The sequence below is a fragment of the Anolis carolinensis genome, chromosome 2 (genome assembly GCF_035594765.1).
Source record: "Anolis carolinensis isolate JA03-04 chromosome 2, rAnoCar3.1.pri, whole genome shotgun sequence".
In the NCBI taxonomy this organism is placed as follows: Eukaryota; Metazoa; Chordata; class Lepidosauria; order Squamata; family Dactyloidae; genus Anolis; species Anolis carolinensis.
In genome coordinates this window covers 250,509,886-250,536,642 of record NC_085842.1, presented here as the reverse complement: position 1 = coordinate 250,536,642, position 26,757 = coordinate 250,509,886, and the positions used below count along the sequence as shown (strand labels likewise).

The 26,757-nt window shown below is 39.6% G+C and overlaps 1 protein-coding gene across 1 annotated transcript in view; it reads left to right on the top strand.

Annotated features, from left to right (window-relative positions):
- Window positions 1-26,757, top strand: part of rasef (RAS and EF-hand domain containing) — a 48,253-nt gene that overhangs the window by 5,453 nt on the left and 16,043 nt on the right. Inside the window, exons 2-10 of the mRNA XM_003216524.3 lie at window positions 15,252-15,398; window positions 17,536-17,626; window positions 19,582-19,677; window positions 20,477-20,554; window positions 21,611-21,726; window positions 21,836-21,904; window positions 23,442-23,526; window positions 24,676-24,767; window positions 26,058-26,292. Of these exons, the coding sequence (XP_003216572.1) occupies window positions 15,252-15,398; window positions 17,536-17,626; window positions 19,582-19,677; window positions 20,477-20,554; window positions 21,611-21,726; window positions 21,836-21,904; window positions 23,442-23,526; window positions 24,676-24,767; window positions 26,058-26,292 (1,009 nt within the window). The remainder of the gene's footprint in view (window positions 1-15,251; window positions 15,399-17,535; window positions 17,627-19,581; window positions 19,678-20,476; window positions 20,555-21,610; window positions 21,727-21,835; window positions 21,905-23,441; window positions 23,527-24,675; window positions 24,768-26,057; window positions 26,293-26,757) is intronic.

The window sequence follows — 26,757 nt, the reverse complement described above, 5'->3', positions numbered from 1 at the left end:
TGTCACTGTTATTGATTCTGCCTGGGGTTCATGGGAGTCGCTGTTCTTCTCTAAAGGGCTATAGAGTTTCTCTTACTAATGCACTCCTAATTTCTAATATGAGAAATAGATCCCATTGAGCAGTGAGACTTTCAACCTGTATATTTTGACTTACAGATTCCACAATTACCTAATAGAGCCAGGGGCTCCCAGAGATTCTGGGAGCTGTAACCTAAGACAAATAACAATTTCTGATCTTTGGGTGTAGGATGGCATACCTCTGAGCTTATACGTGTGAGCAGAGATACATAGGATTGGGTTGTTAATGTATTAAAGGAGAGCAAGGAACCTATATTTCTGTCTGAAGGCCATATTCCTCACAATCTCTCAGGATTATAAGGTGGGTGAGGCGTAAACTAAAAGTAGGAAGACCCTTTTGGCCTTTCACCTTCCTCTTGCTCAGAGGGTTGCCAACAGAGTGCTGAATCTTTTTTTTTTTGCCAGAGATCTAAACTGAGTGTTTGCAGAGGGCTTTTGAAAATAGGTGGAGGACTAGAGGTTGTTCGCTATATCATTAAAAGCACAAAAATGTTTCCTTGTGGAAAGAATTTATGTTCCATGTATGTAATCTCGTGACAGGTGATCAAGTGATGAGTGGATCTCATATATTTGCCTTTCTGGCTGTGTTCTGTGTTTCTGTGATAAGAAAGCTCTATGATTGCAGGCTGTTGTATGAAAGATACAGTTATCAAATGGAAAAAACAACATTTGTGAGATTCTAGTCCCAATGTTTCAGGGAAGTCATAATGTTTAAATAAATGCCATTACATGGATGACAATTTGTCTTAATCTGTAATGAAATGAAATCTGACTTGCACTTACATATTTGAGTGTTTGCTATGTTATTGTGAGTACTTAACTGGATATGGTTGGCACAAAGCTTCTTTTGCCATTATCAATGTGTTTTAGATAAACAAATACTTTTAAAGCTATTTTGGTTGTGTTGTGTTTGTGAACTAAGGAAAAATCCACAGTGTAGTCATGGATTGCAGTCTATATCATCTAGAGGCCATTAGGTTGGGGATAGCCAAATAAAGAACAATAAAGTTGTTCTTTCCTTTGGGCAGCGTACAATTAATGAAGTGTCATGTTTTTTGATAAACTCTGCTATTAATTACAACATGACCCATTATCCACAGGCTCAATATCCAAAGTTTCAAATACCACATGTTCCATTTTGAAAGGTTTGTAGTTCAGTGATAAAATATTATGGAGGCAAATGCTCCTACTTTCAATCCCTGTTACTTTCAGATAAATAGGTCTTGAAAGGACTCATATCTGAAAACATGGATCAGGTCTAGGTAACTGGTGACTCTCCAGGTATTGTTAAGATGGTGAGAGTTGGTGGAAGTATGGCGAGATCCCTATATTATTGGGGAAATGTTCCTCACTGGCCCTAACAATAGTCTCATTTGAGATGAGTTGATGTCTTGTGTTTTTGAAATCTCATGTGTGCAGCATGAAGGAAACAGTTCTCTTAGGTTTTGGAAGCACGTTGCCTCTTAAAGTGGAGTTCTCATTTAGCTGTCATCACTAATGGCCAGTTGCCTTGTAAAATTCTGCTTTACAGGAGACTTTTTTTTTACATTCCTTTGAATGTTTTACCTTGAGAAACTCCCTTTCTGTGTGTCTTCTGCATTGCCTTGGGACAATCATGGAAAGGGCAGCATTATTTTACAAGATTCTAACTCTTCCTACCTACTTGTTTGGAAACAGAATGAAGATATCATGGGAATTACACTTGACTTTTGAGAAAGCACAAGAAAGAAAAAGATAAATAGAAACAGTATTTATTCCTTTGCAACATGATTTCTGTTGTCATCTTTTGTCAAGACCTATTGATGTCAGTTCTGTTTTGAGTGCAGAAACATGTTTTATTCGTTTTCTTCTGTTTTGGATTCACTAGTGAAATTAAAGTCTACAGGTTAGGAGCCTAAAATCCAGAAATCTATTCTTCCATGTTAAGAGCAGTGTTCAGGTGCTTTTTACAGTTTCTTTCTGTGGCTGATGATTGCAAATGGATTGTCAGTAATGTTTCATAATATCATATTGTGGATTGAAACTCCCAGCATCCTTCAAGTACATGTACCATGTATATGTTCTGAGCAGTATCCATAGCTCAACCTTTTCTCTTAGTTCTCTCTGTACTTCAACTCCCATCAGTCTGCCTGGTAAGAACTTAGGATAACCTTCCCTAACTTTCTCTTGTAACATCAGTCAGCATTGCTAGGTTTTTGGGAATGATGGTACAAAACATCTAGACACTAGTTTAGAGAAACTGAAATAGCCAAATATTTTGTAGTGATGGAGAATGCAAGGATATTTGGAGAGCAACATAGAACAACCAAAATATACATTCAAGTAGCTTAATATGTTTATAAAGATATATAATGCGTATTTTAAGCTGTAAGAACCTTCGCTTTTACAGTGCCTTTTAAAAATAAAGTGTTCTTTTGTTCTATAGCTTTGCAAATGTTTTAAACTTTGCTATACTATTCTCAGATATGAATTATCAACAGATTGCATGAAGTCTTGATTATTAAAAATCATATGATTTGAGATTTAGTTATAGCATGCTCATTAAGATCAGTGAAAAATTAAGGATGGATCTTATCCAATATATAACTGGTGTCACATATATCTCGAACAATGTTTTTGAGCACAAAAATAACCAGAAAAAAGTAAAACTTGGAAATAAATCATGTATTTCCTGATGTGTATTTTTCAGAAAAAGCACCAGTTCCCTTAAGGTCCAATACTGAAGGATCAAAGCTTCAGAAGTTAACTTCTTACAATTACTGCCTAATATTAAATTATAGTTTGAGAATTCTGGTAATTGAATTCAGAAAAAGTAACTTTTAAACATTTTTGTAGAAATGTTGGCAAAGTTTCTGAAGTCTGGAGTACTGCTTTAGGATTCCTGTGTAGGTGGTGGAATGAATGTGTGCATTGAGAGTTTGTGTAAGCATGCGTCTCCCTTATCTTGGTGCCATGGATACAGTGTTTATTACAGCCCTTTGAATTCATTCCAGCTACTTTGTGTTAATAGGGTGGCAGAGCGAATTGCCAGTGCTTTGTTTGGCACAGGTATACAGGCATGTGGTTTGATTCTACTGAATGGCAGGTTCTCATGCATTGCTTGAGGCAGAATGGTGATCTGAACAAAATGGTTATAAAATCAGCTGTGAGACACAAGACAAAGACATCTGGATTCAGAGCCACAGATATCTTTGAACAGAGACTGTCACTTGATAAATTATTTTTTTGTATGCGTTTTAGATGTTGACTGCTCTGTTGCAGGGATGAGAATGACATAATTCTCCAGGTGATGACTTCTGTTCCTGGCATTCTTCAGTGTTGGCTATCTTGGCGAGGGATACTGAGGTTTGCAGTCCAATAACATTTGGAGGGGCATATTATTCTTTTCCCTGATATACTGTATTGGTTTTTATATTTTTCAGACAAGTACAAGGCCTCAAAAGCTGTCCTTGCCTGTACTCCCGGACCTAGCTAAAGATAGCTAGGTGTACAGATATTAGGGGTACAGTTGATGGGTGTGGTCTCTTGAATCAAAGTCTTGCTGTTGTATGCCTTCAAGTCACTTTTGATGTATGGCTGGAAGGCAAACCTATAGTGGGATTTGCTTGGCAAGGCTTTTTCAATGGATATTTTCTTAGGCAAATATTTGTCCTATACCCCAGGATCTGATCCCAGATTATCTGCTTGCAGTGGAAACTCATATAATCCAATTCAAAGCAGATACCTGGGATCAGATCCTGGAATATAAGGACAGTTTAAAAGGGAGCCTAAGATTTCTTCTAAGTCTGAGAGTGTGTGACTTACTCAAGGATACCCATTCGGGACATCCTTGGATCTTGGTCTCCCAATGTCCAACATTCAGAGCACAAAAATACTATTGAATATTTCTGTACCCTCGTACTACATAAGGATAAGTTCATGGGTGAGAATGGGGAGGTGGTGGGATTGGGGAAAAATACTGGTATTTTGATTGTGGAATATCAAGATTGTATGTTTCTATGTGTTTGTACGTATATATATATCCCACAATAAAAACATGAAAAATACAAACAAACATTCAGAGCACAACACCAGTCTGGCTCTCTATGGATAATAGTGATATTAACAAATGGATGTTCCTTTATTTACACCATTTCTGTCAAGAAAGCACAATGTCCAAGTGGAATTGAGACTTTATGAACAAAGTGTGAGGGGGAATGGGTTATGCACCACCAGTGGTCTAGCCCAGACTTATCCCAGAACTCTGATTTGTGCAAGATCAGCTGGATTTGTTCCTGGACCCTAACATGTCTGATTTTGGAAGTTGTGAAGGACAAAACTCTGGCTTACCTTCACAGTTGCCCAAAGCTGCAAAGTGGTTCATCTTCGATGCCTATAGCTCCCTGTCAGTTTTATAGTACAAGATTCTACATCCACTCCCCTTCAGTCTCAAAGATAATAAATCAGATGTAAAAGGTTCATAATATCAGACAGATGACACAATCCTGGGCTCAATGAGAGGATCCCCAGGGAAAGTAAAAAAACATTCACTTGAAAAAAAAATCCCTTCCTGACCCCTTTGACAGGTGACCAGCATATGGCTGGAGAGAACTGAAATTTGGGGAAGGAGAGCTAGACTCAAGTACTATCACAAGACTGGCTGAGAAACATGAGGCAAACTCACTTCAGAAGTTCATAGATGAAGGTTTCTTGTAAGGCTTCTGGGCACTTTGGAGAACACTTGAATCCTTGGGTATCCTGAGTGGATGGCTAGCAGCTATGATGGAAGGAAAATTGTTCCCATGGCAAGGTTGAATATGCTTCTTGGCCTGATTTGGGAGAAATAGACCCTTGCTGTATAGTTGGGTGGGCTTGTGGGGTGCATTTTCCGTGGAGCTTTCCCTATCAGGGCATTCCCATCTGTATACTGGAAATAACACAACAAAAAATAGTGGCACTGACTTCACATGGTGCCATGAAGTATAGGAGAAATGCAAGTGAATTGTGTGATGTCTTAGCACATTTTTTCAGAATTAATCCAAGACATTTAGCTGCCTGAAGCAAAAGACAAGATGTCACACTCTCTATTTCAGTTCAGAAGACAATTTGACTAGCATTCCTAAAATGTCACTTTCTGTATGATGGAAAGAAAAGAACTTGGTTACCTCCAGCAAGAGCACCTGTTCACCTTTTCTTCAGGTTTGGGCTGTGCAGAGGTAGATAATAGTAGGGTAAACACTGAACTTAGTACCGTGTTTCCCCGAAAATAAAACAGTGTCTTATATTAATTTTTGCTCCCAAAGATACGCTAGGTATTATTTTCAGGGGATGTCTTATTTTTCCATGAAGAAGAATTCACGTTTATTGTTGAACCAAAAAAGAGAACATTTATTATATACTATTCAGTAGTTGTCATCACAAACCAGCATGACCAGACAAACTTTGAATCCTATCAAGAATTTCATGTTACTACCACTATTTCCATGTACATCAATTTATGGTATGTACATTTATTGATCCTGCATGTTCTGGTGTTCTGTTCGGCAGACATGCTTCCAAACAGAAACTTTGCTAGGTCTTACTTTTGGAGGAGGCCTTATATTTAGCAATTCAGCAAAACCTCTACTAGGGGATTTTAAGGGGATGTCTTATTTTCGGGGAAATGGGGTAGTATGATTCCAAACAGAATTTGTCCATACTGGATCAAACAGCAGTCATTCTGAAGCATATAGTGGATTGAACATTATGCAAGATTTGAAAATGACTTATGGATGTCAGAAAAAACTCAGGTAGAATTTCCTGTTTACATGCTTTGCTTCATTTCAAGCAGGCTTTGATTTATTTATTTCGTGTCAAAAGCATTTGAAAATGATGAAAAAAAATAGAGGAAATCACAAACAACTAAATAGTTTTAGACCAGAAACGGGCAACAGCAACCGCATTGTCCGTAGCTTTAAACAACTCCTCCTCCGTGCATGAGGCAGGACATTGTGGGCAAGCATACATATGCGGAGTTGTTTGTTCTGCTCCACAGTCACACAAGGTGGAGGATTCCTCCAGGTAGTGCCACCTTGCCAAGTTGTCTTTAGATCTGCCCACTCCACTTCTGAGTCTGTTCAGGGACTTCCAAGTTGCCCATTCTTGGTTTGCCCCTGGAGGAATACCCTCATGGGGGGCATCCAGTTAGAATTGCCAGGTTTAGCTGCCCAGAGGGACACCCTTGCAAGCAGGCTTTGATGAATCAAGTTTATGTCTTAAATTTCGGTTTTCGTGATGAGATTTTAACAAAGAAATAAATTTGAGCTTATGTGGACCAGCCTTTCCATCTATGTTTTCATGTAATTTGATGGTTTTGCATCAGACTCATGTCTGATGCAACTTGGTGAGGTAGGAAACAATCTGTTTTTAAAAAGTAAAAGCTGAGTAAACAGCTTTAGTTATTTTATTCCTCCCTAATTTTGTGTTAACAAATAGCTAAAGTACTTCTTGGCAGCATTGAACGTGCAGATGGTCGTGCCAAAACCTTGTAGCATCTCTTGTAGCTTGCATATGTGCTCTTCTAGCAACAAAATAATAATAATAATTAGAAGTAGCAATTGCTCAAAAAGAATAACAGTCCTTCTAAAATATAGGATGGATGGAAAAACTAATTCCCCTTTTCCTGAATAGTACCTGCTGTGGGTTAGTCCATGGTTATTGAGTACAAAGGGATTTATCTCTCTTTCTACATCTTTTTGAAATATTGTGTCCTTGTAAAAGTGCAAGTGTAGCTTCTCAAATGGTGGAGATTAACCCTAGAATTGTGCTGGGGAACCTAGAGATTCCTAGAGAATACCTCTGGAAGCATGTCATAGAGTTGCATTGAAGGATCTAGAAATTCCTAGGTATAATATATTTATCAAATCTGAATAATCAAATTTGCAAAACTTAAACCTGAAAATGTGGGCACTGACTGTATAAATCAGGCATGGGCAAACTTTGGTCCTCCAGGTGTTTTGGACTTCAACTCCCAGAAATCCCAGTCAGTTTACCAGCTGTTAGGATTTCTGGGAGTTGAAGGCCAAAACATCTGGGGATCCACAGGTTGAGAACCACTGCCTAACAGCCTACTGGCTGTTAAAATTGTGGGAGTTGAAGTCCAAACACCTGGAGGACCAAAGTTTGCCCATGCCCGGTATAAATACTGCAGCTTGGTCAAGATCAAAGGTAGGTCTTCAAAATACAGTTGTCACACTCTCTTCTCAAAGGTTTGCTGGCTTACTTTGAAAGAAAAAACCATTCTAACACAGACTTCCCACATTCAGCATTCAAGTGAGCACTCCTGCTGTCATTTTTAATTTGAAAAGACTCCGTCCCCACTTTTAGACTGCTGATGCTCCTCCTGGGGCATGTGCTGCTCTGCTTGTCTCTGGTTTGATTTCTCACTTCTTGTGCCTGACTAGCATTGTGTAAATGTAAGGCACCAGAGTCTGCTGGATTTTGCACTTGACAGTTGTAATTGGGCCAGTGAGGAACAATGAAACCTTATTGTGGTTTTTGAGATCCAATAAGCTGTGCAAACTTATACAATCACTGCCATATGTTTATGACAGCAGCTGCTCTCCAAGCAGAGCACAGCGGGCTTAGACTGAAAAGCATGGCTGAGAGAAGAGTAGCTTCCAGCCCTCCTTCATTCAGGCTTCTTGTTTGCTTAATCTTCTGAAGTTGAAACATTTCCAAGAACAACACCTGTGACGTATGTAGGAGTAGGACAAAAGGTAGCACTGTCCGGGATAGCATCCAAGGCTGGCTCTTTGGCCTTTCTGTGGAAGTAGAGTTACAAAAGGATGTAGAAGGAAAACGGCCAGTAAGTGTGAGATATTTATTAGCTGGCCACTGCACAAAGAAGAAGCCGAGTTGTGATGCTAATATGAAGTAGGTAACAAATGGTAAATTTTGACCCAGATGTCTAGCTGTGTCCAGCATAGTCAGCTCTCCACATTCAGTAGGGTTAAGGGCCACAGGAACCCCCTGAAAGTGAAAAAACTGCAAACAAATTGCCTTTTATTTGCCTGAGAGAACACCTCTCTAGGAAACTTTAGGTCTTCCAGCCCGACTCTGTGGCCAACCTCTGCTGGGAACTGAACATAGAATGCATTGGAGGATCTAGAGCAATGGTTCTCAACCTGTGGGTCCCCAGGTGTTTTGGCCTACAGCTCCCAGAAATCCCAGTCAGTTTACCAGTTGTTAGGATTTCTGGGGAGTTGATGGCCAAAACATCTGGGGACCCACAGGTTTAGAACCACTGATCTAGAGATTCCTAGACAGGTCTTCTTTTAGCATTGCCAATGGAGATTCACCACAAAATCACACTGGAGGACCTAGAGAATACTAGAGAGAATGCTTTAAATCAAATCCATGAATAATCAAATCTACAATGGTCAAAGCTGCAAAAGTGGAAGGATGACTCAATATATTTTATGCATGGTATGAGTCATTGCATACAAAACTGATAACCTTTCCATGAGAAAAGGCTTGAATAGTGGTGGATTTCAGAGTGATTCAAATAATCAGATAGCAGCTGGCGGATTACAGAAAAAACTATATTTTGTCCTATACTCCACATATCAATACAGTCTAAATTCATTTCTGAGTTATGAGCTGGAAGTCTGCACTTCAAATCTCATCTCAGTATCAAACTTAGCTCATGCAAATAATTGTATTTCTGAGGCTCAGTCTTGTGTCTGTAGTCATTTGATGGTATCAAATGCACCACAATGATTATGTGCCTCGTTAATGAAAAAGAGGCAAGTGTAAACAAGGACAGACAAAAAACTATACAGGTTAAGTATCCCTTAATCAAAATGCTTGGGGGCAGGAGTGTTTTGAGGTTTTCCCCCTGGCTTTTGGAATACTTATTATTTATTTTATTTTATTTCCAATATTTCTACCCCGCCCTTCTCCCCGAGGGGACTCAGGGCGGCTTACACAACTGGTAGGATCACTACCAGTACATCATAATACAATAAAATAAGAATAAAACAGTTAAAATAATTAAATAACATAGTAAAATACAATATATAAAAAATTAAAACAATGCAACACCAAATATATATATACCAATCATCCATCAGACCTTGTGCAAAAGCCTTAATCCGATCCATGTCAATGCTAACTGAGCTCATTCATTAAACGCTTGCGCGCATAGCCAGGTTTTCAGCTTCTTCCTGAACCCCAAAAGGGATAGAGCCTGCCGGATGTCACTGGGGAGGGAGTTCCACAGCCGAGGAGCCACCACCGAGAAGGCCCTGTCTCTCGTCCCCACCAGCCGTGCTTGTGAGGCCGGTGGGATCGAGAGCAGGGCCTCCCTGGATGATCTTAAGGTTCTCGTGGGCTCATAGGAGGAGATGCGTTCGGACAGGTAAATTGGACCAGAACCGTTTAGGGCTTTGTAGGTCAAAACCAGCACTTTGAATTGGGCTCGGTAGCATATTGGCAACCAGTGGAGCTGGCTTAGCAGGGGGGTAGTACGCTCCCTGTAAGCCGCCCCAGTTATTAATCTGGCTGCCGCCCGTTGTACTAGCTGGAGCTTCCGGGCCGTCTTCAAAGGCAGCCCCACATTGAGCGCGTTGCAGTAATCCAAACGAGCTGTAACCAGAGCGTGGACCACCGTGGCCAAGTCAGACCTCCCAAGGAACGGGCGCAGCTGGCGCACAAGGCGGAGTTGTGCGAAGGCTCTCCCGGCCACCGCTGAAACCTGAGGCTCCAGGCTCAGCGATGAGTCCAAGAGAACCCCCAGACTGCGAACCTGTGTCTTCAGGGGGAGTGCAACCCCATTCAACACAGGCTGTAACCCTATTCCCTGTTCGGCCCTTCGACTGACCAGGAGGACCTCTGTCTTGTCTGGATTCAGTTTCAATTTGTTAGCCCTCATCCAGTCCGACACAGCGGCCAGACACCGGTTCAGGACCTGAACAGCCTCCTTAGTGACAGGTGGGAAGGAGTGACAGAGCTGGACATCATCTGCGTACAGATGACACCGCACCCCGAAACTCCGGATGATCTCTCCAAACGGCTTCATGTAGATGTTAAACAACATGGGGGACAGTACTGACCCCTGCGGGAACCCACAAGTCAACGGTTGTGGGGCCGAGCAGGCGTCCCCCAATGACACCATCTGGGACCGACCCTCCAGGAATGAGTGGAGCCACTGCAGAACAGTACCTCCAAGTCCCATTCCCGCGAGGCGTCCCAGAAGGATACCGTGATCGACGGTATCGAAGGCCGCTGAGAGGTCCAGCAGAACCAGCAGGGACACACTCCCCCTGTCCAGTTCCCGGCGTAGATCATCGACTAAGGCGACCAAGGCTGTCTCGGTACCATGCCCCGGCCTGAAGCCAGACTGCGCCGGATCCAGAAAATCAGTGTCAACCAAGAATGCCTGGAGTTGCGCAGCCACCACACGTTCCAGGACCTTGCCCAAAAAGGGGAGATTGGAAATAGGCCGATAGCTGTCCAATTGAGTGGGATCTAGTGATGGCTTCTTCAACAGCGGTTTGATCACAGCCAATTTAAGGCTCGCTGGAACAATGCCTTCCCGAAGGGAGGCATTCACCACTACCTTCACCCACTCGGCCAATCCCCCTCTGGCTTCTCTCACCAGCCAGGATGGGCAGGGGTCTAGGATGCATGTGGTAGCCCTCGCCTCTCCAAGCACCTCGTCCACATCCTCGAGCTCAACCAATTGAAATGAATCCATCAAAATAGGACAAGCAGGTGCTCGTGTTACATCCTCGGAAGCTGCCATTAATATGGTGTCAAAGCTAGAGCGGATCAGAGCGACTTTGTCCGCAAAGAACTGAGCAAATGCTTCACAGCGGGCTGCCGAGTTGTCAGGGATCCCATCTTGAGAGATGGGATTCAACAAACCTCTAACAACTCGGAACAGCTCTGCCAGATGGTTCTTTGCGGACGCAATATTAGCTGCAAAGAAAACATTCTTAGCAGCATCTATTGCCGCGGCGTATGCCTTTAAATAAAGGCACAGCCGTGTTCGGTCTGATTCGTTCTGCTTCAAACGCCACACGTGCTCTAGACCCCTCTTCTTTCGCTTCATCGCTGCCAACTCCTCGGTGAACCAAGGAGATGGTTTAGCTCGGGTACTCGAGAGGGGACGTTCCGGAGCAATCGTGTCTATTGCCCTAGTCACCTCCTTGTTCCAGAGGGCAACCAGAGCATCGACAGGATCACCAACCGAGGCAGCGGGAAACTCCCCAAGAGCCGTCAGGAATCCATCCGGATCCATAAGCCTCCGGGGGCGGACCATTTTTTTAGGTCCTCCACCCCTGCGGAGGTTGGGGGGCACAGTGAGTCTAAACCTGATTAGGTGATGGTCGGTCCATGGCAAAGGAGCTCTGGTGAGCTCCTCCACACCGCCACCTTCCTCCCATCCCTGGCAGAAAACCAAGTCAAGTGTGTGCCCTGCTCTGTGGGTGGGACCAGATACCAATTGGGACAGCCCCATGGTTGCCATGGTGGCCATGAAGTCCTGAGCTGCGCCAGTCAGGGTGGTCTCCGCATGGACATTGAAGTCCCCCAGCACCATAAGCCGCTGGGACTCCAACGCCAGGCCTGAGACCACCCCCGCTAGCTCAGGCAGGGAGACTGTAGTGCAGCGGAGTGGTCGGTACACTAGCAGAATCTCTAATCTGTCCCGGTCACCCACCCTCAGGTGGACACATTCAAACAAGGTTGACTGCGGGATGGGGCACCTGATCAGGGGGATGGAAATACTTGTAGACCACTGCGACTCCGCCTCCCCTCCCTCCGGATCTTGGTTGGTGCTGCACGGAGTACCCAGGAGGACAGAGTTGGGTGAGATTGACCCCACCCGCCTCATCCAGCCAGGTCTCCGTTATGCACGCCAGGTCTGCCCGTTCATCCAGGATAAGATCCTGGATAATTGCGGTTTTTCCATTTGCAGACCTGGCGTTCAACAGCACCACCTTTAGTCCGGAGGGACCGCCAGCCCGGATATCCAAATTTACCATATCAGGAGACCATTTTAAATCTACAAGAAATCTCTCCCTAGGCCGAATTAATTTTGGTCTCCTTTTCCCGCATCTCCTCCTCCCCTTGTATATAATTATATGTACATAATGAGATGTCTTGGAGATGGGATTGGAGTACAAATATGACATTCATTTATGTTTCATCAATACCTTATAGCCTCAAGTTAATTCTAAACAAGGTTTGCATACACTGAACCATGAGACAGCAAAAGTGTCACTGTCTCAGCTACCCATGGAAAATTTGGGATTTTGAATTCCAAATAAGGGATGTCCTGACTTGCTTGTTAATAATAGATGTTCAATGCACTTTAGTGAGCCAGTTCAAAAGCCAAAGATTATAATCCTGTTTATCAATTGCAGATATGCTTGTACTTTTTCTATAACTGTACAATAATGGAAGTCTGACCATATCTGCCAGCTTTGAACAGCTGTTTTCTCCAAAGCCTTGCTGCACCCGGGTCAATGTTTCTAGTGGTATTGTGTGACGAAGTCTTGGTGTGAAGAAACCTGGATGCATATGGACTTCAGATTCTTTCTCCGATTATTCTAGATTTTGTGGTTCTAGGTGTGGAATTGATCCATCTGTTTTATTGGCACAATAGCAATTAATAGCCATTGTGGCACTAATGTCAGTATTAGAAAGTGAAGTAATTAGCATATGACCATGGCTTGCTTCTCCATCTTCACCCTGCAAACATCCAACTGCCTCCAAATTGGCTTCAAAGGGACCTTGGGGACTTTTGGATGCTCTCAGAACAATATCAACTATACTGTCAAGGTCCATGCCCTTACTTGTTCTCCAGTGTCCCTTGTGAACAATGGTCTTCTTCTGTCTTTATAGGGTAGAGAAGTCAGTCCTTGTGCAACAGAGTAAGGGAATAAAGATCTACCATCGGAAATGACAACATTCAAAACCCATTGGGCAAATGTTTCCATTCTTCAAAGGGAACTTCAAAGGGAACGAGATTGTGGTGTGAAATTGCTGGATTAAAACTCATTGAGGAATTTGATTTTCTTTGCTTAGGCCTCAATAGAGACAATGATTTCCTCTCCCTACTAGTGCCTTTTAATGTAATAGAGCTATCCTGACTCTGTTATAGACACTTTCTGCTGTTGGGAATTGTTGCCACACTTAACCTTATCTACACTTGAGCTTTTGAGGGAATTGTTTCAGCTTGCACTGCTTTTGTTTTATGGCTATTTGATCTCACTGTTTAGATCTTTCCCCTTCTGGATGTACTTAGGACGTGTCTGATAGAAATGGTGACCTAAGACTTCTTTGCTGTTGTAACAATAGATTAACACAACTGATTGTCTTGAAATTTTATTAAGTGTGCACTTCAAATTTGTATCTGCTTGGGTTTTTTTTCCCAAGCAGAAAAGAGCCCCATATCTTCCTTAATTTACTATAGCTTTCTACAACTTCTTCCCATTAGTTTCTTGGTTGTAATTCTTACATTGGGGTAATGCCATGTCGATGTTGTTTGATTACGATTGCTGTCTTTAACCAGCCTAAGTATTTGGTGCTGTTGAACTGCAGTCCAGCAAAAATTGGGAGACTATATGTGCTCTACCCATGTTCTAGATCAAACTGATAGACTCTCTCTCTCTTTAACTATTACAGGAGGAATACTTTGTTGTCGTGTGTCTTCAAGTCATTTTTAACCTATAGTGAACTTCTCACTCAGGCATTTCTGGGGCTGAGAATATGATTTGCCCAAGGGTCCATGAGTTTCCATGGCTGACCAGGGAATAGAGCTTTAATTTCCAGAGTTGCATTCTCAACACTCAAACTACTACACTTGCTGACTCAGGGAGGAATACTAGTGGCCTCAAATTATAAATGACATCAAGTGGATTTGAGGGGATGGGGGATGTCTAGTTTTTACCTCTAATTTTAACTGTATTTTAATTATATTTTAATCTTTCAGTTTCATTATGGAAATACTTAATTGTTTTTAAATGTCTTTATTCATATTTACATACATTTTTTCATTTGTATTGTATTGTGTCATGTTTACTGTTAGCTGTCTTGAGTTCCTATGTTGGGAGAAAGGTGGGATAAAAATAAAGCAATGAAATAAAAAAAAACCTATCACAACTGCACGTACATGCATATATGAGATAGAACACCATGCTTAGAAAAACTGTCCTTTTTTCTAAGCCTGGTGTTCTATCTCATATATGCATGTGTGTTTAGGTGTGCACATATCACTGGCCTTTCCCTAAGCATGTCCATTTATTGACACATTATCAGTGATAGAATCTATATATGAACATGTAGGTTCTGTGCAATTGTAAGCTTTGTGTGATCAAGAGTTCTGATTGTGTAGAAGCCTGCAAACAAGCTCTGCTTCATGCCATATCATTCCAGCCAACTATTATTGGGCATAGGCAGCCGCATTTGGTCTTTGTAGTTTGACCTATCCTATACCCCTCATTGTAGTTTGACCTATCCTATACCCCTCATTACCTGCTTATCTTGGGTACTGTCCCTTTGCCATTGCTGAAATCAGATTCAAATGTCAAGCCAGCAAGCAGGGCAAGATCTTTGCCTTCACTTCAGTCAACCATTTTCTTTGTATTATCCATGGTGCCAACATGTTGGTTGTCTTGAGTTCAAGCCCAGAATGACAGCCATGCTTTTGAGAGCATCTACATTGTAGCATTAATGTAATTTGACATCACTTTAATTGCCATGGCTCAATGCTATGGAATCCCGGGAGTTGTGGTTTAGTGAGGCACCAGCACTCTTTGGGCAGAGGAGCTTAAATATCCTGTAAAACTCCCATGAGTCCATGACATTGAGCCTCAGTAGCTGAAGTGATGTCAAACTGCTTTAATTCTACAGTGTAGATGCACACTCATTTGCCATTAATAAATTAAAAGGGACTTGTAAACCTCATTTTCTAGAAAGTTTGCAAAGGTGATAAAAGTCTGCAGTCATCATTATGCACTTTTATTTATTTTCATTGCTGACTTTCCCAAATCATTTCCCCTTTACATTTAAAACATATCTTAGTACTGTATGAAAATCCTTTTGCTGGCTACATTTTACACCATGGTTTCTGCATATGATCTGAACTGATTGTGCAAATAAATCTTCAGTTTGTTTAATTAAGTATCTTTTTTTCCACCTTCCAGACAAGAACAGGTCAGTGTTCTGTATCAGAACATCAATATCGTGGAACCAAGATTAATTCAACCGTATGAGCATGTTATTAAGAACTTTATTCGAGAGATCAAGCTTCAGAGCACAGAGATGGAAAACTTAGCCATAGCTGTGAAAAGGTAGAGTCAATTGTTTTGTACATTTTAGTTAAACAATCACTGCTATTATATGTGTTAATATGAATGCATCTAGTTACAACCTGAATTGTATCATGAGTGTGCATTTTGGAAAATTACTTTAGAAGTAATTAGTTAATACTTCCAAGTCCAGAGATTTGGTTAGTTCGTTACCATTATAGCTTCTACTGAAAAAGTAACACTTTACAGTTTAAATAACTTCTTAACTGATTAAAAAGCTCAGACCACCGTAATACATTGATCAATGGTACAAAGCTGACATGTAAGGCCACACATTACCCATGACTGTGAAAGTAATTAAAATGAATTGCAATAATAACACAAAATTTAGGAATGTTCTTTCTTGTTGTGATAGAAGTGGAATGTAACTTAGTTATGTCTTCGTTATTGGAAAAGAGGAACTGTACTACATTTTTTTACATTATTATTTTTATTTGTTAAGGCTTTGTAAGGAATTTTGGCAGTGGGAAACCAAGGCAGTATTTTTACTGTACCACTCCATCATGAGAGAAAAGCTTATGACCCTTATGATCCTTACAAATAGATTACCATTCTGTGTCCCATTTGATTTTTTTCTCTTCCTTACTTTTCTCAGTTTTCCAGTTTCTTGTTAATGGTACAATTACAATTAATTTCTTATAAGAATTGTCCTGCAGTTCAATGCTGCAGAGCAAACAGATAGATAAATAAAAAGTTATCATGTACAGGTTGTTTATTAAAGGTGGTTTGGAGTGTTTAGAATGGAATAACGTTCAGGCCTATATGACTCGAGGGATGTGCTTGAATATTTAGTGGTCTGTATCAATTGTGCATATCCATGTTTCCTGGTTCTGAACAATGTTTTTAAGTCAAGGCTGTTTGACACTCTTAGGTGAGGAAAGAACAAAATTTAGTTGGTATAACTAGTTTCTGTCTGGATTTTATGGACACACTGAAAAACAGCAAGGTAAGGCTGAATCTGCACTGGATGATATGAGTCTACACTGCCATATAATCCAGTTCACATCAGATAATCTGGAATCAGATACTGGATTATATGGCAGTTTAGATCCAGTCTAAGACTATGACTGGAGGTGTTTTCTCTGGTATTATTACCTGTCCCCCTTTGACAGACATCTGTAGGATCAGCAATAAAATATGACAGTGCTGAATGCTGTTGGGCAGAATTCCCAGCATCAAACCATATATTTTCCTAGTATCAGGAAGCATTCAATGGTTAGGGGTAAGTAATTTATTGCTAAATATGTATATTTTTACACAATTTGTGATAACAAGTTGATAGAATCCTGAACTTCCTCTTGAATGGAGTGATAAATGAAGTGAACTTAATCCTAATCACTCCTACATGTGTGTCATACAGGCCAGCTAACACATTCCAAGAAGACTAAGGGTGGATCTACACTGTTGAATTAATGATTTTGATGCTGCTTTCAGTGTCATTGTTCAATGCTGTGGAATACTGGGATTTGTAATTCAGTGAGCCACCAGTACTCTTTGACAGAGAAGGCTAAAGACCTTGTGAGACTACAACTCCCATGATTCCAAGTGGTGTCAAAGATCACTAATTATGTTGAATACAGAGCAAATTGTTAATGTAATTTGCATTGATCCAATTTGTCTACACTAATTGGGATTACCAGTAGGCTTCAAGATATTGTAAGATATACTTGTAAGGAGTACCATTGTGTACAATCGTTCTAGCTCTGCATGTATTCTTGGCAAATTATATAATAAACTTTGTACACTGCGATTTTCAGTGCTGGCAAATGGTAGGCCACCTCTCTCCAGAATTTTGTGGTTAGATGCTCTGTACTTATGAACTATTGGTGATGTACAAACAGTAGCCTTGCCTGATGTATCCATGGTATTTTATTTAGTTACTACTTTACTACTTTAATCCAAATTTTGAAAAACAGGATTTTAATTTGGTGATATAAATATGAAATTCATTCACCATTCATATAGGAATGCATTTTTCAGGAGGTTGGGATATCAGTTTAATGTTACATATCGAGCTTGGAACATCTCAAGCCACATGTTTTGGTTAGAGGTGAAATAAACTGTGTATTGGTTTCCAATTGTTTTGGAAGCTTGCTTTATGTGAACATTTGCTTTTTAGAGCACAAGACAAAGCAGCAATGCAGCTTGGAGAACTAGAAGAAGAAATGGACCAGCGGATACAAGCCGCAGAGCATAAAATCAAGAAGGAGGTGACTTATTAATGCTCTTGGCACTAAATATTTCAGAAGCAGTTTCACCTTTTAATGCAATTAGTGACAGAATTCTGACTTTCTTGCCTCAGGCTTCATCTGTACAGCATTTGTATGCATTCTTTTCCCTTTCCATTTACCACTGATGTGAAAGGTATGAAGGTCAGAGCTTCCTCTGTTTCTCTGATCGGGTTGACAATGTTAGCAAAGGAAGCAAGCCTGGGATGGGGAGGGAAAGGCCTATACCCACTGCTAAAATAATTTATCAGCAAGAGAATAACATGACATGGCAAAAAGATCTTTGGGAGATGTAATATCCCATATGGACATTCTGGAAATCGGATGTCTGCACAAATCTAACGATTCAAGCAATATGAATCATTTGGGGATCTGTAAAATAGTATAAAGAAATTTGTACATTTGTTTGACAAGCAGAAAATCTTAATATAAAAATAAAAAATACACGTAAAAAATAAAAACTATTACTTTCTATAAAATGCACTGATTTTTTAAAAAAAGTCTAAGTTGTTCTTGGTAATGCAGTGCCAGCCAAGTTGGTGATTGGATGTTCACTTTCTGGAGGACTTCAGATCTCACTGTGAACCCATCAGTATTAAAACAACAATGGGCAATTGCCTAGGACAGTCTTTCTCAATCTGTGATGAACCTATATTCCCATCAGCCTCCAGAAATGTATGCCGAATATTGCAATTCAAAGGACTGGAAGGACTGAGTCTTGGAAGATCAGCACCTGTTAAGTGATCAACCACCTAGAGTTAAATATTAGGGGTGGCCCATGATGACTTGTTTCTCTTATCATTGTTTGAAATTATGCTTATCTTCCTCTATTCTCAATAGGCACATATTTTCAAAAAGTATGACACCCCAAATGTAAATGTAAAGCAGCTGTGATATTTACCTTGTGGGATAGTACTAACTGTAAATTTTAATGGTAGTCATGCACTTTGTTGTCACTGACATTAGAATGACTCATGGTACTCAAAAGTACTTTAGGTGCTAGCCAGTACTTTGGGGTTTATTCCTTAGTGGCAACAATTGTGCAACACTGAACGTGACAATCTTTACAGTGGTCATATTTTTACATGGAAACAATTTCAGGCAGGGGTGGGGAGGCTCAAGCCGTGAGCCTGAATCAGCTCTGAATCATATTCTTTCCCTCGCCATGATCTTTTGGTGGTTTCCCAGTTGTTGTGCAGGTTTTTGAACCAACCGAAAAAGTTGGATTGCATTTATTGAGGCTTACATCTTTAAGTGGAAACGTGTGCCACTATTTTGCATTTGACTCCAACTATTGCTGAATTAAGTCCTTTATTAAGTCCCAATTTTGGGAGAAAGGTGAGATATAAATATAACACAACCCAACAAAAAAAATCTTGATGCCTTGGTTTTTGGGCCCATTTCTGTGACTCTTTGGGGTGATGATTCAGAAAATTGCATTGGATAGATTGTATCAGCTCTAGTTCTTTAGATATGGTTATCAAGGGATTTTTATCAGGAAGCAGATGGTGACTGGTGTATGTTACATAATCTCAAAAACTAGAGCTGATAGGGGAAAACTGTTGCAATTTTGGGAATCAGTAGGTCAGATACACCCAGAAACAGATCTAGCAATCGAGGCACCAAAATGTGTGTTGGCCATTGTAATCTCCATAAAGCAGCAGCACATAAATTGCATTTGCCTAGAGCCTAACTTCAAGGATACAGTGGCCCCTTATATGCAAATCAAAATCAAATCAAGATTTGTTTTTTAAATTTTGGGATAATATTTTTAGGCCATGGATAGTTGAATCTGTGGATGCAGAATCCTTGGATATGGAGGGTCAATTATATGTAATATTTCTTGTACAATAAATTAGAAAAGTTTGTCTTTGCTGCAGGAGAGAAATTGTTGACCTCTGCTATTTGTAATTTAATAAAAATTTGAAATGTTGTAGGAAAAACGGAAAGCAGAAGAGGCTTTGAATGATCTGAAGCGACAGTATGAAGCAGAAGTTGGAGACCTCCAAGTGACGATAAAAAAGCTAAAAATGGTAAATATGAACATATTCTGAGATCTTTTGTGGCTAATTTATCGGAGCCTGATCTTTTGATAAGATTTTGCCATTGTTGGGGCAATTACGAGGGTTGGCTATGAAGAGAATTTAAAGATGAGCCTTCAGTGTTATCTTCTTAAAAGATTGTTTTTAGAAAGGAGGTGAACTGGTGTTCATGTATTTTTTACTTATTTATTTTATTCATTCATATCCCATCTTTTCCCCAATTTGCCACCCAAATTGCCTTGTGCTATGAGTTTAAAAAAATATTATATGGCTCCTGTATACGTGAGACTGGTACTCATAATTTCATTAATCTATGTCTGTCAAAATATGTCCTTTCTGGGTTCTCCAGCAAAAAGAGACAAGAGCAGAATGGGTGTCAACTAAGCCTACCTTGGGAAGGAGTTCCATATCCTAAGAGCAGCCACTGAGAAGGCTTTTTCATGTGTCCTCATCTGATATTCTTGGGAGAGTGGTGGGACCAACATATTTTTGTCTGGACTAGTGGCTATTCAGTTTTCATTTTGAAAGTGGCCTTCATGGGCTATATAATGAAAACATCTTCTTTGTGTATCTTGGGCTGGGCATATGTCCCTTCCCGCAGCTGCTTCCAAGTCTCTTTGAGCATTTTTAGTAATCCCAAAAGTCTCATAGGGCTCAGTCTTGTCCTAGATCTGCAAAAGTTGCTCATCTCTGGTGTAAGCCTTGCTCTTTTTCTATCAGTCTCTGTGCAGTCTGATGGGTTAGTCAAACGCACTTCACAGTAGCAACCACAATCTTTTTATCATTTCAGCTTGAAGAACAATCTAGAAATATTAACCACAAAGAAGATTTGGCAGCCTTAAAGACCAGGATACATGATCTGACCATGGTATGAATTTCCTAACACTTACCTACTTGAGGTAGCAATTGTCTGTATTATCTCTGCCACCTGCCATATTTATTTAATTTGTGGAATTATAATATGTTTATTAAATCTATTAACATTATTTGTAGAATGACTAGCATTGCAGCTGGTTTTCTGCTGCCCTGGAGATTAGGACTCGGAACAACGACTTTAAATTACAGGAAATGAGATTCCACTTGAACATTAGGAAGAACTTCCTCACTGTGAGAGCTGTTTGGCAGTGGAACTCTCTCTCCTGGACAGTGGTGGAGGCTCCTTCTTTGGAGGCTTTTAAGCAGAGGCTGTATATCAGTCAGGGGTGCTTTGAATGCGATTTTCCTGCTTCTTGGCAGGAGGTTGGGCTGGATGGCCCATGAGGTCTCTTCCAAGTCTATGATTCTATGATTGCAGAGTAAAAAGAAATGATGTTCTGCCTCTTCCCACTGCTGAGTCAAGAGAAAGCAGCTGTGGGACTTGCTGTTGTCTCTTACCAGTGGGGAAGGGAAGGGGTGGGGAAACTATTCAACCTCTATAGAAATAGCTGGGCTTAGCTCTGGGGTGGGAGAGAAATGAAGGAATGGTCTCAAATAGAGTGCAGCCACCTTTCTTTTCCTGCAAGAGCTCAGAACAGCTGGTTCTTCGTGGTTTGAATCAACCCCATGCTCTATTTTTTTCCCTTCTCTAAGAAGGATGTTGGCTTTTGAGTGTTGACCTATTAGCAATTGAGAGATCAAGTTTCAGTTGAAGGTACAGAAGCAGGGCTACAGCTGACCAAGGCAGAGAGAAATTGATTTTATTTTCTCCCTGGAAATATCCTTAAGCAATTCTGTACCATGGAATGTATGTCATTCTGAAATAAGGTTAAAAATATGGGGAGTGGGAGGGAAGAAAAGCATTTGTATCTGCGATAGTCAAATAGATGACTACTCAATAGTTTTTAAGGAGTCCTCATAATTTCATCATTAGTAACTTTTTTAATGTCTTGAGTAAACATTTCTTTTTTAAAAATGCTAATTTTGATTTTGTCTTTGATCTTTTCAGGAAAACCAGAAACTTAAAAAAGACCTTATGGAAGCACAGACAAATATAGCGTTCCTTCAGAGTGAATTAGATACTTTGAAAAGTGACATTGCAGATCATAGTTTGAGTTCTGAACGGTAAGAATAGTTAGTAATGGAATCTCTTGAAAATCTATCATTGAATAGTGTATGTGTGCTCATGCTGTTGTCTTTAAAGAAAAATAATTATGTTAATTTTGTGTTATAGAGACCTAGACATGATCAGAGAGTACACAGAAGACAGAGATAGTTTGGAAAGGCAGATAATGATTTTACAGTAAGTTAAATAATTCAGTTTTTACTGAAGTTTAATATTTAGTGTTTGGTTCCCTTAGCTAAAACCACAATCTTTTGCTCTTGTGAAAGCTTTTTTCATTTCTCTTTCAGTCAACCCTTTCTTTGCTTGAAGCTCCATGACCATATTGTTAAGGCACTAATCTATGTTACCAAAATTCATAAATCTTATAGTAAATCTGAACCTTTTTTGCCTCTGCCTCTAGGATGCTCGCTCAGGCTAAGGATTGATTTATCTATAGATACAACAGAATGAGTAGGATCGGACATGTGAATCTTGATGACTTAGAATGGCTTGTGTCACAATAATAATAATAATAGTAGTAGTAGTAGTGGTAGTTTCAGAGCTAGAGACAATATTTCTTTGATCTCCCCAATCATTTTTTTTAAAAAGCACTAAAAATACTAATCTATGTCTTTTAGTATTTTTGGAAAAGGGATATACAAATCACTCTGACACAATAGGCTTACAGATCCACCTAACCGTAGTTTTGTCTAGCCCACATAATTACGGTTAGGTGGATCTGTAATTGGCTAAGCGAACGAACCCAAAGGGTGCTCACCAATGCGTCGTCTTCATCATGGAAAGAAGTGACAAGTGGAGTGCCGCAGGGTTCCGTCCTGGGCCCGGTTCTGTTCAACATCTTTATTAACGATTATTATTATTATTATTATTATTATTATTATTATTATTATTATTATTATTATTATTATTACTATTACTATTATTACTATTATTATTATTATTGTTAACTGTATTTATATCCCTCCTTTCTCCCTGTGAGGACTCAAGGCAGCTAACAATTCCACACTTTAGTCATAGTTTAAAAAGTGCAATACAGAAGTTAAAAAACAAATAGTACAGTGTGGTAAAAACAAATTAAAATATAATAAATTTTAAAAAATCTTTAAAAGTGAAAATCCAAAGGGAAGCCTTTTTTAAAATAGGAAGTAAGCTAGATGTTAATTGGCTAAAATGTTCCTCCACAACATGGTGAAATTGCCCTAATGAAATCTAGAGGAACTTTGAGGACAAACATTTGATTTTTAGGAACAGTCTTACAAGCGAGATGCACCAAAGGCCTATCTATGAGCCACATTAGCCATGACCAGTGTTTTGCAGGAGTGGTATTGATGGTCTCTTGATGTTCCTCAGTCCTTCAGTTCCTTTTAGTGAATCCTCATTTATTGGCAGAACAAGAAGATAGAGACTAAGAAATTGATGAACAAACAACTTTTCTTTATAGGTTCATAAAGTTCTGTATGTAGATGTATTTTTACATTTTTTTCTGTTCTGAGGTCAGTGATGCTTCCAAATGTGTAACAGTGGAGTGCAATACTACATTCGTATTATTCTTCATTATTCAGATTTACATTGACTCTTCTAGGTATTTTCATGAACACAAAGGAACCCCTTTGAAGTCTCATCTTTCTTTTCTAGTTTTATAATGCCAGCAAATTGACTAAATAATATTTTTGCTGTTTTTTGATAAATGCATTTTTCTGGCTTGTTTCTTAAGATCGGCTAATAGGAAACTGCATGACAGCAATGATGGTTTAAGAAGCGCATTAGAGAATAGTTGGAGCATGTACAACAAATCACTGGTAAGCACCAAAATTTCATGACCAACATGTTTCAATAAATGTTTAGTAGATAGATACTTGCTTTGGATTATAACAATGAAGTCTTGAAAATTGCATGTCATAGCGAAATAGTATAATTATTCAAAATTCATGTCAAAGTAACTTGACAATATGAGCCTCTGCATTGCCATTTGAAAGTAAGCCTCACAGTGTTTTACTCCCAGGTGAGCATGTCTAAGTCTGAAGGACGACAGTGTAATTCTCTGCATATTTAGTCAGATGAAAGGTCCAAAAGGTTCAATGGAAATTGATGTTTGAAACAAAATATTATTTTTCAGTTATATAAGGTAAACATGTAAAAACGATGACAAAGTTTGAACCTGGTGGGTCTTTTGTTTGACTAAATATGCAGAGGATTACACACCTACTATGTAACAGGCATGACAGCCTATGTGGTCTAGTGGTTTGAGTGCTAGAGTACGACTCTAGAAGGTCAGATTCAAATCCATACTCAGTCATGGAAACCCTCCAGTGACCTCCAGTGAATCATACTATCTCAGCCTTAAAAAAGGCAATACCAACTTCCTCTGATTTATACCTTGTGAAGACAATCTTATGACTTGGTTTCCATAAGTCAGAATCGACTTAAAGCTAGATAATAACACAAAACAGAGCTTCTGCAATGGCCTTTGTCCTCCTCTTCATATATCTAGACATTGACCCCCGTGTGTGTGTAATGGCAATGGCAAACCTCTGCTGAAGAAAGCTTGCCAAGAAGACTCTGCGATAGGGATAACATAAAATGGAATTGAGAGTGCATACTAGCAAAAAACAAAACAAAAAAACTTACAGCGTTCTCATTTGCATTGTTTCATCTCCATTGGATCTGTGCAACTCAAAGAAAGTGGAAGACTTTGAAAGCCAGTGTGGTGTAGTGATTAGAACATTAGGCTGTGTCTCTGGAGACTAGGGTTTGATTTCCCACTCAGTCATAAAATCTCACTAAGTGACCTTGGGCAAATCACCCTCTCTGAGCCTCAGGAAGGCAAATCCCCTCTTAACAAATCCCCTCCGAAAACCCAGTAATAGGTTCACCTATCATAGATGTTGCCATAAGTCACAAATGACTTGAAGACACACAACAACAACAAACCTTTATGTGTTTTCCAGCGTCTAACAAATTCTTCACCAGGGAGCACACTTTCCAGAAGCAGTCCAAAACGCAGTGGCGGACATTCTCCACAAATCCCACATTATGACGGGTAAAGATTACTATCTTGTGATTTCAAATCGTAAAAGCTTACAACTTAAATGATACATTTTGGTTGTGATTCTGATCTTTATAGTGATCTTTCTTTTGTTGTTGTTGTTGTTGAGTATTTGAGAGCCAGAAACCATTGCCAGCCTATTGCACCCCAAAATCTACCAATAGATCCCAATCTTCCCTTTTGCCATTCATGTCTTAAAATACATAGTTCATAAATATTAATACAATATGGGCTGTTTAGTATTATGATTTAGGATAACAGAGCTGTTATTATTCAGGGAATTTAAAAAAGTAATTCTGGTACAAGAATATATATATATACCAGGAATATGATACATTCATAATTAGGACTGGTTTTTTCTCTATCTACAGAAAACCAGCCACTAATTGTTAACTTGCGCTTCTAGAAAAATGGGAACATTTCATGTAAAAAGCATGAACACACATCACTAATCTTCCATTAAGTGATTAAAATGCCCCCAAAAACTCCAGATATGTAGATTGGCTGCCTTTCCCATGCTGCTCTCTAGTGGAGTTAATAATCTTCCAGTTATAAGAAACTTTATTTTTGCTAACTCTTAGGCACAACTAGACTTTGATATTGTTTTAGTGGGGTGTGGAAGCTCTTGAATGTGAATCTATCATTTCAGCCCCACTGAAGTTTGTACAAACATAGGTTTGACAGTGCAAAAAGATTCATAATTTCAGAAATACAACATTTCTAAAAGCTAGGCTTTTGCGGCATCTTTCCTTGAATTCACCTGTCAGTTAAAATGTAGACTGAATGTTCCATATTGGGTTCAGAATTTGAATAATATTTCAGATTTGTAGATGGATGGAACTATTTATTATGCTCCTATTAATATTTCAATTTTATTGCTCTGAATTTTATTGAATTCTGAATAGGTGATTATTAATTCTGAGCAATTTGAGGAGTTATTCATATAGGCTCTTTATGAGGATTCATTAGGATCAGCAAATGTGTGTGTCCTAATGAAAGATAAGAGTATTTGAAAATATTCAAAAATGGCCAAAAGCCATGATTTTTGAATGTCAGAACACTCTGTTGACAAGAAACCGAGACCCACAAGAGTCTTTGCAGTTCAGGACTTATTCTATGATAAAATTGCAAACAAGTGTTTGTAGAAAAGCCAGCATTTTCTGACAAAACAGCATTTCTGTACAGAAATGATATTTTTGTGCCGGTAATAGCATTTTCTGGTTACCTGTAGATTAGGAATATTGGTGACCAAAGTTTGTTGTTTGTCTCTTTTGTTCCAATCAGGTTATCTCATTCATCATATGCCGATGAAGACTATGATTCTCTAGCACTTTGTGATCCTATGCAGAGGAGAAACTGTGAGGTTGATAGCCTTCCTGAAAGTTGCTTTGACAGTGGCTTGTCTACTTTGAGGGACTCAAATGAATATGATTCAGAAGTGGAACTGAAGCATCCAAGAATTTCTCAAAGGTCGCAGTGTCTTCAGGAAGGCTCAACTGGTGATGCTTCTGATACAGATGTAAGCTCCATGACTATTTCTTTTAAAAAGTGTTCAGAGGCAAAAGGTACTTCTTGCTATTTGTAGAATGCAAGTGAACGTTTAATGTGAGAAATAAATAGTTATAGATGTGAGCAGCACAGAAGTTCCAAGAGAGGGATATCAATATATGTAAGAGAATTCTGTGTTATAGTACAATGTGTGAACACATTTCTATGGATAATGTAGGGGAAGTGTTCAACCTATAGGCAATAAAAATTGTACTAGTACTTCCAGTGAAGATTTTATGATCTTTGCAATTGAATACTTCCACATCCTCAAATAATGGTTTTTAAAGGCTTTTGGTGAGAGAGAAATAACTATCTGTGTTAGGAGTAAGATGGGATTTGCAGGCCAACATCTGGAGGGTGTAATGATTCCAATCTCTGATCTGTGACAATTCCCAAGCCACAAATTCAAGCGACAATACAAAGTTTTGGAAGCTAT